This window comes from Seriola lalandi, unplaced genomic scaffold, assembly GCF_002814215.2.
Source record: "Seriola lalandi dorsalis isolate HSWRI2012SDOR001 ecotype SW California unplaced genomic scaffold, Sedor1 jcf7180002054885, whole genome shotgun sequence".
NCBI lineage: Eukaryota > Metazoa > Chordata > Actinopteri > Carangiformes > Carangidae > Seriola > Seriola lalandi.
In genome coordinates, this window is record NW_019525437.1 from 7,562,767 (window position 1) to 7,577,050 (window position 14,284).

The following is a 14,284-nucleotide window of genomic DNA, read 5'->3' on the forward strand; positions in this document are numbered from 1 at the left end:
ATAACAAGGACAGTATATGTGACAAACCCACAGGTCACAGTGTCTTCAAAAAGAACCATGTGACAGTTGTAGAAATGTAAAAAGTAAGCAAGGTGCCTTATTACATCTGCATTAAACTTAGGTATAAAATGGACAAAACACATTGAATTTGAAAGCACAGAAAAAGGCCTGTTACAGTTTGGATCTCTGGCTCAAAAATATATGGACAAAAGAGCTGGACACTGCACTGACAGCTCCCAGTAAATTTAATCTAACAGATCAAACAGAGACCTCTGTCAGGCATCACCAAGCATTACCAGTACAGTGTGGAATCTGTCGTCGGACTCCTGCCTGCAGTCTGTTCTCCGATCCTGCATGAGCTGAAGTTTTTTGGATGCCACTTGTTAGCATAAAATCAGAAAAATCATTTTCTGATTTGTGATCCATGACCTCTATAGTTAAAACCGCAATAATCTACTTAATTGTAATATCATTTTTTGAACATTACCATAGAAATTATTTTTACATATTTTTCTTATATATTGCAAATTTGATTTAGTCAGTTCAGAAGAAAAATCCTAACATTTCTTCAGACAGGATGGAGAAAGATGAAGATGTCCAGGCAGAGAGCATCAAGATGCAGGAGAGAGACTTTCAGCACAGGGGAAACAGGCAGCATAAAATCGTGAGACAGGACAGGGCCTGAATTTTAGAGATTTGCTGCTTCTAGTCTGATGAAAAGGTATGTTAGCCGCAGTTGGCTGCTCGGTTCGGCAAAAGTCACCGCACACCACTGGCATGCAGCCCAAAACTTGAGATCTGAGACTGTACATAACACTGCAAGCACATCGACTGCACATTTGCTAGAAAAATGAACTGGACCTTTGCATGTATGTACTGCACATTTCCCATCCTCTGTCCTGTTCTTGTTAGTAGTCCTGTGCACTGTGTGTTTGTTTTTTTGGTAAAGAACAGAGAAGGATCATCATGAAAAGACACCAAGAAAGTCAGGTTAACTATTTGTACAATACAGGACCTAAACTGAAGTCTCCTGTTTCACACATTTTGTTCACCCAACCCAAAATGTTTTGCAATAAGAAAACATCGAAGTAGTTGTGACATTCACTCCAACGCCAGTGACAGTAATTACTTTCACCACTACTATAACTTCCTCGTCAGAAAACCTTAGACACTGATGGTTTTAAGTTTATGGACAAACGAGCAGTATTGTCATGTTTCTGGAGAGGAGGGTCTCCAACTTATTCTGCTTTTAACTTTCCCTTTTTCTCGTCAGATTAATTTGAAATGTTTTAGAGTTGTTTACATTGTCTGCTCCTCCAGGTTTGTTTTTCCGTTATTCTAAATTTAGCTGCCTTTTAATGTTCTGAAAGTAACATATAAATCAAGTTTATTATCACACATTTCATTCATGTGACTGAATGTGGTTTAATTAGATATCTGGACCACAGTTAGTGACACCAGTAAATAGGTTGAGTAGTAGGAGCATAAAATTGTCTGTGCTTTTTAAAGGAGCTGTCATGGATTAATGATTCGGGCTATTTTCAGTAAAGTGAGTGAGGGATGTAGAAGCGATATAAAGAGAAGGCTAAGGTGAGAAGCATTTACCTGCATTTTGTCAAGGAATCAGACAATATTTACCCATATAGTTAGATTCATGGAGAGAGTGACTACCTCAAATTAAGAGGATTTTAGTGGAGGAGTGGTGGAATTTAACCAGATAAGGTGTTTAAGAGCAGCGTCAGATGGGCTCCTGGAGAGGCAGAGGTTGCACATAAATGATCAATACGCGATTCTGTGGTTCCCTCCACGTAGTTCACTTCAACCTACAGCTGCTAATGTTAAAATCCCCTTTTCAAATCTAAATTACTACTTCGAGAAAATGATTACTAGAGACTGATGAAGCCTATTTCAGCATAATTACAGTGCTTCTAATGTGCAATTATCAGTATGGCCCACTGAAAAACAGAGAGCGTTTAGGTGTTAAATACTGCTATTAACATTTGCCTATAAATGTTAAATGCTCATTAACATTTGGCTATAAGATGGAATGAAGTTGTCTCAATGTTTTCTTGGCAGCCCAAAAGTTTAAATTACTATTACAACAGACCACACACTACAAGATGTACAACGAGAGAGTGGTGGAGCAGGATCTGACTGAGAGGTGATAAATGATGAAAGTAAAAGGTCATACTCGAGGGAGAAGGGAGCAAAATTCAAGAAAAAAAAAAAAAAAAGTGAAAGGTTTTGGAGATATGAGAAAATACAAGGGGTAGAATGAGAGGAAGAAATAGCGATCGTTGACCAGCTAATAATATCTGCAGTTTAAAAAAGGGGCATTCACATCCACTGCTCAGCGTCTTTATCAGCACTGGATGTCCGATCCTGTGCAATCAAGCTTCCATTGTGATCACCAAAATCTGAGTGTGAGCTTTATGAATCACACGGGCCTCAACCCCTCATCTCTTTACCTCGCGCACATATACAGCATGCAGCCTAATCAAACCTGTGAGGAAGTGTCGGATAATAGATCATTGCTTTTTCAAGTGTTCTGGCACAAACACACAGCAAGACTTCCACTGGGATGGAGTGTGAAGACTGCCAGGTTTGTCCCATAACAACAGCACTATGAGTGTTTCCACTGCCTCAGTCCTGTTCTGGGTGTCACAGCAGGGCTCATACTTATCAAACTGCTAAAAGTATAATTTTTCACTTTGTGCAAGATGAAACTAAAAATGCTTTGTTTTTACTCCTACACACAAACCTATTAATAAAAACAATTTATCAAACTTTTTTGACTTAACTCTTCAGACATTCTCTTAATCAGTATATCAAGTAGATAATAATAATTCATTAGCTGAGGCAATATAATTAAGAACAGAGCAGTGTTAGCAACATTTATTTTCTTTTTGGCATTTTCCAGGGTTGCAGACAAACAGACATTGTTTTAATTTGCATCCTCATTGTCTGCACTTGGTCATGAATACTCCATTTTTCCATTTCAATCTATTTCCTATTACTTTATGCCAATTTACATATTTATACATTATTAATGTATTAAACGGATGTTAATTTCCCATGTTAATTAATTCTGGAGATTTCATACAAATAAGATTAATTAAAAAAAGATAATTATACTCCGAATGTGTTCTTGTAGAATAACATACCACATAATAAACTAAGGATTTTTTTTTAAAGGAATGTACAATATAGTAGATGAGTCAATGTATGTCTCTGATTGGATATGACTTCTCTGAGCATATGTACATGTGATCAATTGTGTGATCACTTGACAGTTGCTCTTTTACACTATAAATAGAAGTGAGTCACTTGATACATGCATCTTATTTCGCACAATATTTTGACCCACGCCTGCTGCCTGGTTGGAGGAAAAACTTTCGCATCACAAGTTTGTCTTTCATCCTTCCTCTGGTCTGTTGCCATCAGCTTTGGCCTCTAAACCAGAATGGAGGGCCCCTGGTGAGCTCTGTGTCAAGGCCCTCACCTCTCTGGCCTCTCCCTATAATCTTTTTTGGACTTCAACAGAATGAAGGGAGGACTGACTTAGTGCCAGGGCTTTCCCCAAATTAATTAATTGTCCACTTTGCACCAGTGAAGGGCCATTGCTTCCTCCCGTTGCTGTTGGCCCCATTCAGCGTGCAGCCATACAGCAGTACATATACAGATAGCCACAACACTGGACATGAAGGAAGCACCCTGATGCCTGAACGGGATTAACTGGCCACCATGTGAGAACAGTCCTTTCAGTGCCAGCCCCCATATGGGCTGACCAGCCAGGATGAGACTAACTGGCAGTGGTGAGGGCCAAGGAGGCATGTGGGAGTTTTGTAACCTCGACATCCCAGCTGGCAACTTGGCATCTGATAAAAGACTTTTGGAGTCTGTTATAACGACTTAGTGATGGAAAGGACACTTCAACTAGCACCGTTCTTCAGTTCTACTTTTCACCACTGACACACGTTACAAATCCTTCCCGGTACCCAAGAAAATTCAAGATCTATCCTGAATCAGCTCTGACTGAATTAATACACTTCACAAAGACACATCATATGCTTATACTATATACTGTATTCGGCAGGAACTGGCTCAGCTGGGTGATGGGCTCTGTTTCAGCAGTGCCTACAGAGCCAAGAAATGAGAACAACAATTTCTCTCTCGCATTCATTTCCTACAATGTGTTGGACTGTGTTTACAGGGACACACTGTACAGCCTCCACAATCAAACTCACTCAGAAAGCAACATTCAAGTGGCTCATCTTAAATTTGTCTCAGAGTTGGTCAAATTATTCTTATAGTAGGAGTAAAAGAGAAAGAAATCCCAGATGATCCTCTGCTCTGGCAAATGCAGAAATCTACAAACCTCCAAAAACAAGCCATGATAACCCTCCATAAAGCCCCACATCAGCACCCAGCAGAGAGCTCCCTCTTGAATTTTTATTGTGGTTAGTGAATCACGAATCAGATTTATACCCCGGCTGAGGGGAGATGGCCCTGTGGAGAGTTTTTGATCTACTAGTCTAATATAATTCAGATGCATTTCTATATATAATACATATAGTTGGCAGTAATCGCTGTCCTATCGAACTACCTACCTATCTTTTTTGTCTTTATCTATGCATCCCTCCCCTCCAATCCCCAGTGACCACAGAGGCATCTCTCAGACTGTGTGAAACCAGCTGAGGTTTGCCTTTGATGTTTTGTGCTGAGCGTCTTGTCGAGAAGCAAAGACTCTTTTCTGCACCAAGGAAGAAAATGCACCACCACAGCCCACAGAACAGAGTGAAAAAGAAGGAGATGCTGTACAGTCGAGGGACATCAATCTGTTCCCAGCATTTCACTGGCCTGAATGTGCATCTCGACAGCTGATGTCAACAACTGACCAAGTGCATCAAGTTTAAAGCTGCACAAGGCAAAACTTTTTATGGATAGCCTCCACTCTAAACCTTTCACTGTTCATGCTTTCAAACACAACTCTGAGAAAAGGGAAAGGGTCACTGCTGTGAGAGAAAAGTGTAGAGAAGAGCATTAACCTGACCCGGGAGCTTGAGCTAACAGAAGCCTCTTTAGCACAAATAGTTCCAGGACATAAAACCATCCATGCTTACTTTTCAAATACATCTAAGGAACTGTGAAGATCAGGCAAATTAGACCAGTGATGGATTTAAAAAAAAAAAGAAAAAAAAAGAAGCAAATTTCACCTAAGTGGAATCAACAACACACTGTCACCATGATGTTCTTTGTATTTACACTTCCCTAACTATGATGTTTGAGTTGGATGTAGTGATTGAACACAAAGGAAACATACAAAGATGGAACAAGAGACTGAAAACTTTAGGATCTAGTTGCACCAGCTGTTCTTGAGTTCAAAGTTACCCTAGTTATAATGGAAGTGCACACTAGCTTTTCACACATCACTAAATTAGAGTGGGTTGTACCACACAAACTGGCTACTAATTGGAATTTCTGCAAAACATCTTTAAATTTGCATGATTGAAGTCGGCAGTGATGATGAAAAACCCGTCAGAATGTGCTGTTTGTTGATCACTGATGCCGCTGTACATCTCTTCTGCAGGTAGACTGCTGCAATAACAACAGAGGTGAACTGAGCAGATAGTATGGACGGCACGTCATGACTGTAAATTCAACCTGCAGTGAACCTTTCCTTGTGGCACAGTCAACTGCTATGAGTCTCACCAGACAGTGACGATTCACTGTCATTTCACTAGTGAGTTAGCCTGTCCAGCTTGATGGCCGTGTCCTGAGCTTCACCACGTAACCATGATTCAATCAAAAGAAACATGCAGCAGTTTTTCATTTCACCAGTCCATCGTACTCACTCTGTTAATCTAGAAAAAGATCCTATCTGTTGCTGAATTTCACTGTATAAAAGCTGCTTTATTTCTTTCTGAGCTGAAGACATTACAGCTGGTAATGCTAGTGTAACTTCCTGTTTACATAGTTAATTGCACATGGGAAAGTTGCAGCACTGGAAATGCCCTCATTGATGATTTACATTCAGTTATGTAGACTGATAGCCAGCGTTGGCTGCAACCTAGCAAACTCCAATCAATAAAGGTTACCAAACACAGAGATGCAGAAGTTAACTCCAACTTTCTTAGGTGTGTTTTATATCATCACAATATCATGAGAGAGGACACAGTGGATACAGGACGAAACACATGAAGTCATGGAGATTTCATACTAAAACAATGTTTTCACAGTACTGGTTTTAACCCAATAATGGACTCCTAGAAAAAAGACTTCAGGAGTATAATTTAAATAAAAATCTCAAGATATGATGGCAAGAGAGAGGTGTGTTTTATCTGCTTGTATTTTTTTTTTTTAGAATCCAATTTAGATGAGACCTCACCCACTTCCATATTGGATAGGGTCAAGGCTTCGGTTGCTCTACTGAGGATTTCATCAAAAGGAAGTTGGCGTGGTTTTATCCAAACTGTGCTGGAAAAATCAAAAAACATCCCATTCCTGCAAATGAACATACTTAAATGTGTCATGTTTACCCATAAATATAAATATATGCTGGGTATTCTGCTGCTTGTGTGGCGAGCCAAATAAATGAAAATTTAAACTGCGTTGAGTGAGCACTTTGTCTGGAGACTCATCAAGCCTGACTGGATGTCATCGCTGCCTCCACCTCCTTCACACACTAAGAAGACATTATGTCAAAGGATTTGAGCACAGTCTGCACAATGAATTCTAAAGTCAGAAGGTTAAAACACTTGGTTGTCCCTGTGTGCAAAGTTCTGTGCCAAATAAATGAAGCCTAGTCATGCACCACAGTCAATACCTGGACCAGAACGCCAAACAGTTATTATTTATGACAATGTCCTAGGTATAAATCTGTCTTGAAATTTGCTGTCATTGCAAGTAGTAAAACATTTAAGTTGGGCAATGGACAAAAGCAGTGATGATTTCTTACCTTCTCTCCTGTTGACCTTAGCAAAGACCGGCCCATGGCTGCTGGACAGCTGGGAGGAGCTTCTGAAGGATGACGGTGGCAAATTGAACACCAATGGGTTGTCACATACCTCTGTTAACCAGTCACAAAGCAAAAAAAGACAAGGATAAGAGTTAGGAAAGATCAATATACTGTATTATAGTGTGCTATATTGCTGCTTGTGTTAAAAGCAGAAGCAGGAAATACAGATATCTTCTTCTAATGAAAAGGTTAAAGTTGAGGCTTTGTCAAAGTGATTGCAGGTTGGGACGGCTGCAGTTGCAGGAAAAAGTCGATTTAATTCCAGAAAAGGAAGGAAACAGACATTGCAGTGGAAACCTTTTCACGCCTCATACACTTTGTTTCTGAATGTCAAGGACAAGAAATCTGAGTACAAATTAATTCTGAATTAGTGAGTCATGGACAATGAATATCTGTAAACGGATATCACTGTTGCATGGCATAAACAGAATTAAAGTACAAGGACTATGATATATGTACACAGTCCTTCTCCTGGGACCTGTAGAAACAGAATATTACGGCCAGTGTTCAATGTTCTCCTGTTTTATACTTATTACAGAAAGGCACTGGAATCAGAGTTAAATACTGTATATCAACAAACTGCTTAATGAGGTTTTCAACTAAGCCAGCAAGGAAGTATTTTCTGTTTTCAGCCACAGTCTGATAGTTCGACTATAGCTGATGCATCTGTAAAACAAAACTGCATTTTCATCCCAAAACAAATTACTCACATGTGAAAGTGCCATACTGCTGCATTTGGTGACATATATCTTTTCATTACATGAACACAGGTCGTATATCTACAGTCTATCAGCAAGTTCTCTTAATTAAACTACCACCTATAGGAGCGCACTGTTGAAAAGTAAATAATTAATCCTTTTATATTGTGGCAATGCTATGGTAAAGGTTTGGTTAAGTTTAGACACAAAAACAACATGGTTAGGTTTGAGGAAAGATCATGGTTTAGCTCAGAAGAAGTAGTTAGAAATTGTAGTCACTGTACACTTTTAATGTATCATTGATTGTGTACATTTGCGGCTACTGTTTCATCGTTTTATCCTTTTCGGCATCATCAAATGATACATTTTTAATAAGCCGATTTGTCCAAGACTTGGTTCTAACTTGAGATTTGACTAGTACATCCACACTAAACTGGCAATTTCTCTCCACAAATCTGAGCTTTTGCAAAATGGCCAGTGTTTAAATCATAGACTGCTTGTCAATGTAGCCAACGATGCTGCACAGCTGTGGTCATTAACCTGTATTTCCGACCATGAAACACTGATTTGGTCAGCTGTCTGTCCAACTCCTCACCAGCTGTTGGCTGCGATGCAGTTTTGTTGTATGCTGTGTCAAAAGATGGCGCAGAGGAAGACATTTAGCTGGTTTTATATTACAAGTATTTCAATGTGGACAGAGATCCCTAAAAAAACGACTGCGACTCATTTCACATGAAATATGTTCTTCAATTTAGGCAACTTAATGTATCCTAGATGTAGTCTCAGATTTGCTTTAATAACTTTTGAGCGTCTCTGATGTTACACATAACTGGGGCTGCAAGTGAGATACTGTTCAAAATCATCTTTTTCTTTTTTTGCTCCAACCTTTAAATATATATATTTTTTTCAATGAAAACACAGACCACACACACACACAGAGATACACACAAAAACGTCTGATGAATTCATATCAATTGTCTTTCTGTCAATATGTCTTTATTGACATAAGGGCCACTTTTTAATGGAAAAACTACAAAAATACAGAGTGCGGTGCTATATTGAAAATGATTACTGGATTGCCACCTGTCTAATGGAAGACCCAAATTGAAGCTCTCTGTGTCAGCCAGTGTCTGTCATGCTGAATTTTAACAAGAAATTGAATTGAGAGCTGCCGTTTCCCTGCTGACAAAAGCAGTAATAAAACAGAAGCTGTGACTAAATTTGTCATTTATCCATAGGGGAAGCAGTATTTACTGAAATACCTGGTTGTTAATTAATTACAAATGTTTAGGTGTTTCTATGATAACTCTGTAAGCGTAGTCTAAAATCTCTTTTTGTCACATGGACGTTGTTTTGCAGCACTGAGAAGACAGCCAGTTCAGATTATTCACAATCCATTCAGAGGTCCCGAGTCCTGTCTCCCTTCTCTGACAACAAAGCTTCAGCTGAGATTACTTTGTCAACATTATTGTACTTCATTTCAAGCACAGAGGAATTTTCATTACCCGAAACTATAAACCACAGGCTGTTGACAGTTTTGAATAGCCTGTCATAACCACCTAGGTCTAACGCCTCTCCTCTCTGCAAGCACTTCACAGTTTATTTGTGCATTTACATTCAAACTCAGGTCATTTATTGCATCGTCAGTCAGAAAAGGAATCTGTAAGAAACTCGGCTTTTCACATCAATCCACACTTTATACTATTTCCAAGAGTAATTCTGAAGTATAGAAGGTTCCAAACTGTGGTAATGTACATCTCACTCCAAATGCTCCTCTGCTCACCCCTAACATATTTGTCAATTAGTACATTCATGTGTTAGTCGTAAAAGTGACTGTAGTCACACTTCTCAATTTTCAAAACCCTTATGTTTCAGTTAATTTCATTTATGCAAAGTAAGATGCCTTAAATGCAATACTATTCCAAGTAAAATACTGCACACTTTGCAGTGAGTAGCCTATGCATATCATAAAGAAAACAACCCAGCCACAACTCAAGGATTTATGGCTTTTGTGAACCCTGTTCTGACACTGATATCTTGACAGACAGCAACGCTCGAGCAGAGACAAAAAAAGACACCTAATCAGGTGATGTCCTGAGCTGAAAAGTACATTTTCTATATCTGAAAAATGCAGAAAAATACTGATGTGGGCTGAAAGACAAGTCAATTCACTGCTCGTAATTACTGTTGTTGACAGGTGCAACAACAAGCTTTCCATTCTTCTGCAGCTGCTATGTAGTTAACACTGATAATGGGAGCAGATTTACCACTTCAAATTCTTTGATTGTTTTTTTTTTTTTTGAATAATGGGTCATTGATTTCAGTCAGAGGCAGACAAAAACTTCTCATTTTCAGTTAGCAACTGTCTGTTTCCTGCTGAACTGCAACTTGCTAGCAGATTATTTTCAGCTATAGTTATCTAGCTAATTAAACTAAACCACTCCACAATAGTCTCCTGCTCACTTTTTAATGTTTCCATGTAATTTAAAACAAGAACCATGTAAAATAGTCGAAACATACAATATGCATGGTGATTATATTGATATTGTACTAAAAGAATGAGGATAAAGTGTAATAGGCAAAAACCTGATGAAAGACATCAAAATAAATAGCATTGTTCTTGCGTTGCAGAGAAGAGCCAGTTAGCTTTCACATTATAAGTAGGAAAAATTAAACACCTGCTTGTTATTTCATTCTAACATAACAATGTTTGGCTGCTTAACTTACATACTTACATAGCAGTACAGATGTATGCATTATTGTTTGTTAATATTACAAGAGAAAAGGACTTTGAGGAAAACGTCTAATACGTTTGGCAAATGTAACGCGTGTGAGTTTGACTCTTTTTGCTGGAATCTGAACTTCCTAAAATTCAATAAAGAGCAGGACGGGCTGCTTACTCTAAAATCTGATATAGAATCCAGGATTCCACATAGATAGGATATGCTACTTGAAAACAGGGCGTTTTTTTTTAACATAACTCGTAACTCCACAAAATAACTGACTTTCTGCCAATCATTAGGATGGCATGGTAAAAGTCAAAGTGCCTGCTGGTGATTGCTGGCGCAGGTGAGGGCTGGCCCGCTGGTTGTGCTTGTTGAAGTTGTGTTTTGCCTGGCGAGAAATAGGCTGCTGATATTCTCTGTGCCAGTTTTCAGTGTGCCAAGCTGTACCTTTCCTGCCTCTGTAATAAACCAAGTGGTTCCAGAAGTAAACTGCGGCCTCATCAACATTACAATACTAACTAGTTAGAGCAGATAAACACACCATTTAATTAATTCCTTATACTTTTGCTCTTATGTCTTTGATTTTGGAAAGGCTTAAAACCCTTTAAACACAGTATCTGTGTCATGACAACCCCCCACACACATCGCCTCAACATGTGGGGAAGTCCAAAGCTTGACAGGTCTGCTGTGCGTAGCTATGGTTACTAGGACAACTTTTATCTTTACAGGATGACAAGCTCACAAACTTTTATCAAACAAGCTATTTTCAAGACAGTGTGACTTCTTTTAATGGTCTATTTGGATCTCAGTGCAACTAATATGCATCGAACTTAAATTTTTTCCTCTCCGGTTCTGACTAAAGAAAGCCACCTGTGAAGGTATTAACAGACCCTAATACCATCCTGCCAGGCCAGACGCAGACAGAGACACAGAGCAAGCCGAGGATAATAGCAGCGCACCAACTGCAAAATACAGTTGAATTTGTTTAGAGAGGTGAAATGAGCACAGTAAAACCTCAGAGGATAATGCGTTATGAGAGCAAGGCCTTGGCAAGAAAAGCTGTACAGAAGAAGCAGAGGTGTTAAAACAGGTGAGGCTGATTTTCCTCGGAGGAGGTGTGACATTTAAAATGTGACCGTGAGAAAAAGGTAAAGCACAAATATATAAGGCTCAGAGGAAAATGAAGGTAAAAAGGTTCCTGAACTGCCAGCCACTGACCAGGGCAGATACATGGAAATAGGCATTTCAAAGCTACAAGAAATGCACAGCCCCTTTGCTACATTTTTGAAAACTTACTAGACTGACAGCAGAAGGGAACTAAACACCAACATAATACTGCCACAGCCTTCAGCAGTAAAAACCTAATATGACCCCATCTCATTCTACATAAACTAAGTGAAGCTCCTTTAAACCTGTCTAATGTTTCTGGGTGGGTTTGCTGTAGATACGTGTTTTCAGATATACAGGAGTGCAAGCACATGCCATCAGCACAGAAGCAAGAGTTATATGTAATATTGCTCCAGTTAATTCTGGTCCATAATTCAATATTACCTCCTACTATAAACCGTTTATCACCTTAAGATCTCAACTTGTACACCTTAAAATTATGAAGGCCCCCGAAGAGGAACAGTAGTGTAGAGCACTACAGACATCAGCTGGTCTAAACCAGTCAGAGCATCAACTGAGTAGGCGTCAAACATCATCGACCAGGAGTCAGTAAACAACTAAAGAAGGATGCACTTGGTGGAAGAAGGTTGTGGGAGAGGTCCAAAACTTTACTTGGGTATTTGCATTTTATGATACTTTATACTACTCCACTACATGACAGAATATTACTGCACTACATTTATCTGACAGTTTTAATTACTGGTTACAAGTTTTTTTTTTTCTTTTTTTTCTGAAAAATGTATTTATGTAGCAGAATTTTGCTTTTCTCCAACTACCAAACTGTATATAATATAGTTGAATCTAGTTTTACCTCGACCAGCTACACCAGTGAAATGCTGTTCACATGTTAAGGTCATCAGTATTCATCAGGAAAGGAGTATTTCAAAACTTCTGTTAGTACAACATGCTCAGTGTGTACTACAGACATTAATAAATATGAGAAAAATGACAACACTGATGTGGTTTGTGTGTTTCAGGCATGAAGCACAGGGTTACACAAGTCAGACAGAGAGAGAGACATAAACAGAATCATCTGCAGTATATCATCCAGTGTACCATTTCACTGAAATAACTTAGCGCCCAGAGAGACAATAACAGATCCAGAGATGTTGAATACTGATGAGAACCATCCATCACTTCAAAAAACTAAAAAAAGAAAAAGAAACTAAAGGTAAAAGAGTTCAACACTTCGCAAGTGTCCCAGACAGTCAGAGTCGACATGTTGATCAGTCTCCCTCCCTCCCTTACTCAGAGTAAGCAAGAAAATGAAGCCCTACGATACTAGATTGCGCTTCAGGGCACAACAGCCATCATCGAGTGGAAAACAGCTGCGCTGGATTTCCTTATGTTTGTTTGAGTCAAACTCCTCACACTTAACCAGAGATGTGCCTATAGAGAAAGGTTTATCTGCTTTATGCACCATGTGACTGTAGAAACTGTGCAGGAAACTAAAAGGTGCACAGACCTCCACTGACACTAAACAACTTTTCAAACTTACAAGGAAAAACTCAACTAATGAATCCTTTCTAACATTCTCACTCAGTTTTATTACTTTTACCTGAACACATATCCTTAAGGATTTGGATTCAGACTTATGTTTCAGTCGGTTTCATTAGAATAGATATAAACAAAAAAAAGCCTATTTTCCAGACAGTTATTGTCTTCCCTTTTTTATTGGAAATCTCAGAGCAGGATCAGCTTCATCATCAATCCTGTAATCTCTAGGTTTTTGAGATGCTGACAGGCACACTCAAACTAAAAGGAGTCAAAACATGACAATCCACTAACAATCAAACAAGTACCGATTCAGTCTGGTCTCATGTGTATCCAAACAAACAAGAGTGAAGGTCATGAGCAGAGAGAAGTGGAGGGAAGACACTTAATGTCAAAACCCAAACTTTCTATACCTCATTACTCAAGATGACATCTTATATTCTGACTTTGAGTAAAACAAACTTGGCCTTGTCATCTGTAAAACTGATTATTTTGTAGTTTTAATGAGAAACAAGTTGTGCATAGACATTACAGTGATTCTCTGAGGTTGAAGTAACAGCAAGTGTTCCACAGCAGTGAGCACAGGCTCAGCATCGCTGACTGACAGATTTGTCTCTAACAGACGCCTGTGTTGGGACAGAAAAAGCTGAGATATGTGTGACTGTGACATGACACATGTGTAACCTCACACTGTCACAGTATTGTCATTTGTGTCGGTGTGTCTCAGTAAGAAAAAAATAATAAATCCAAATTGTTGTGCAGGCCTTGAAAATGGTTGTGAGTGAAATTCTCTTACTGTCAGTTGGTCCATCACTTTGGTCCAGATTGAAAAAGCTCAGCAAAACAAATGGATGGATAGCCATGACATAATATTCACAAACCTAGAGACTGAAACCTAATGACTTTGGTAAACCTTTAACTTTCCAGTTAGCACCATCATCTGGTCGGTTTGTTTGGTTAAAGACCAAATACCTTCAAAATAAATGAAATCCAGCCTCAGCTGCACTTACTGTGCTGTGTTTAGTGCCACTTCGCATTAACGAAAACACTGATGGTGGTTAACTGTACAGAATTGACAACCAGTAATATTAATATTATAGTTAATGTTCAGAGAAAATGAATTGTATTTCTCCCCAGCTAATTTGAACACATTCTCACACAAATAAACTAATTAAAACCGC

General features: G+C 38.9%; 1 protein-coding gene across 1 annotated transcript in view; it reads right to left on the reverse strand.

Moving 5' to 3' along the window:
- LOC111671713 (contactin-associated protein-like 4) overlaps nucleotides 1-14,284 on the reverse strand; it is a 101,976-nt gene that overhangs the window by 76,179 nt on the left and 11,513 nt on the right. Inside the window, exon 2 of the mRNA XM_023428877.2 lies at nucleotides 6,959-7,069. Within this exon, the coding sequence (XP_023284645.1) occupies nucleotides 6,959-7,069 (111 nt within the window). The remainder of the gene's footprint in view (nucleotides 1-6,958; nucleotides 7,070-14,284) is intronic.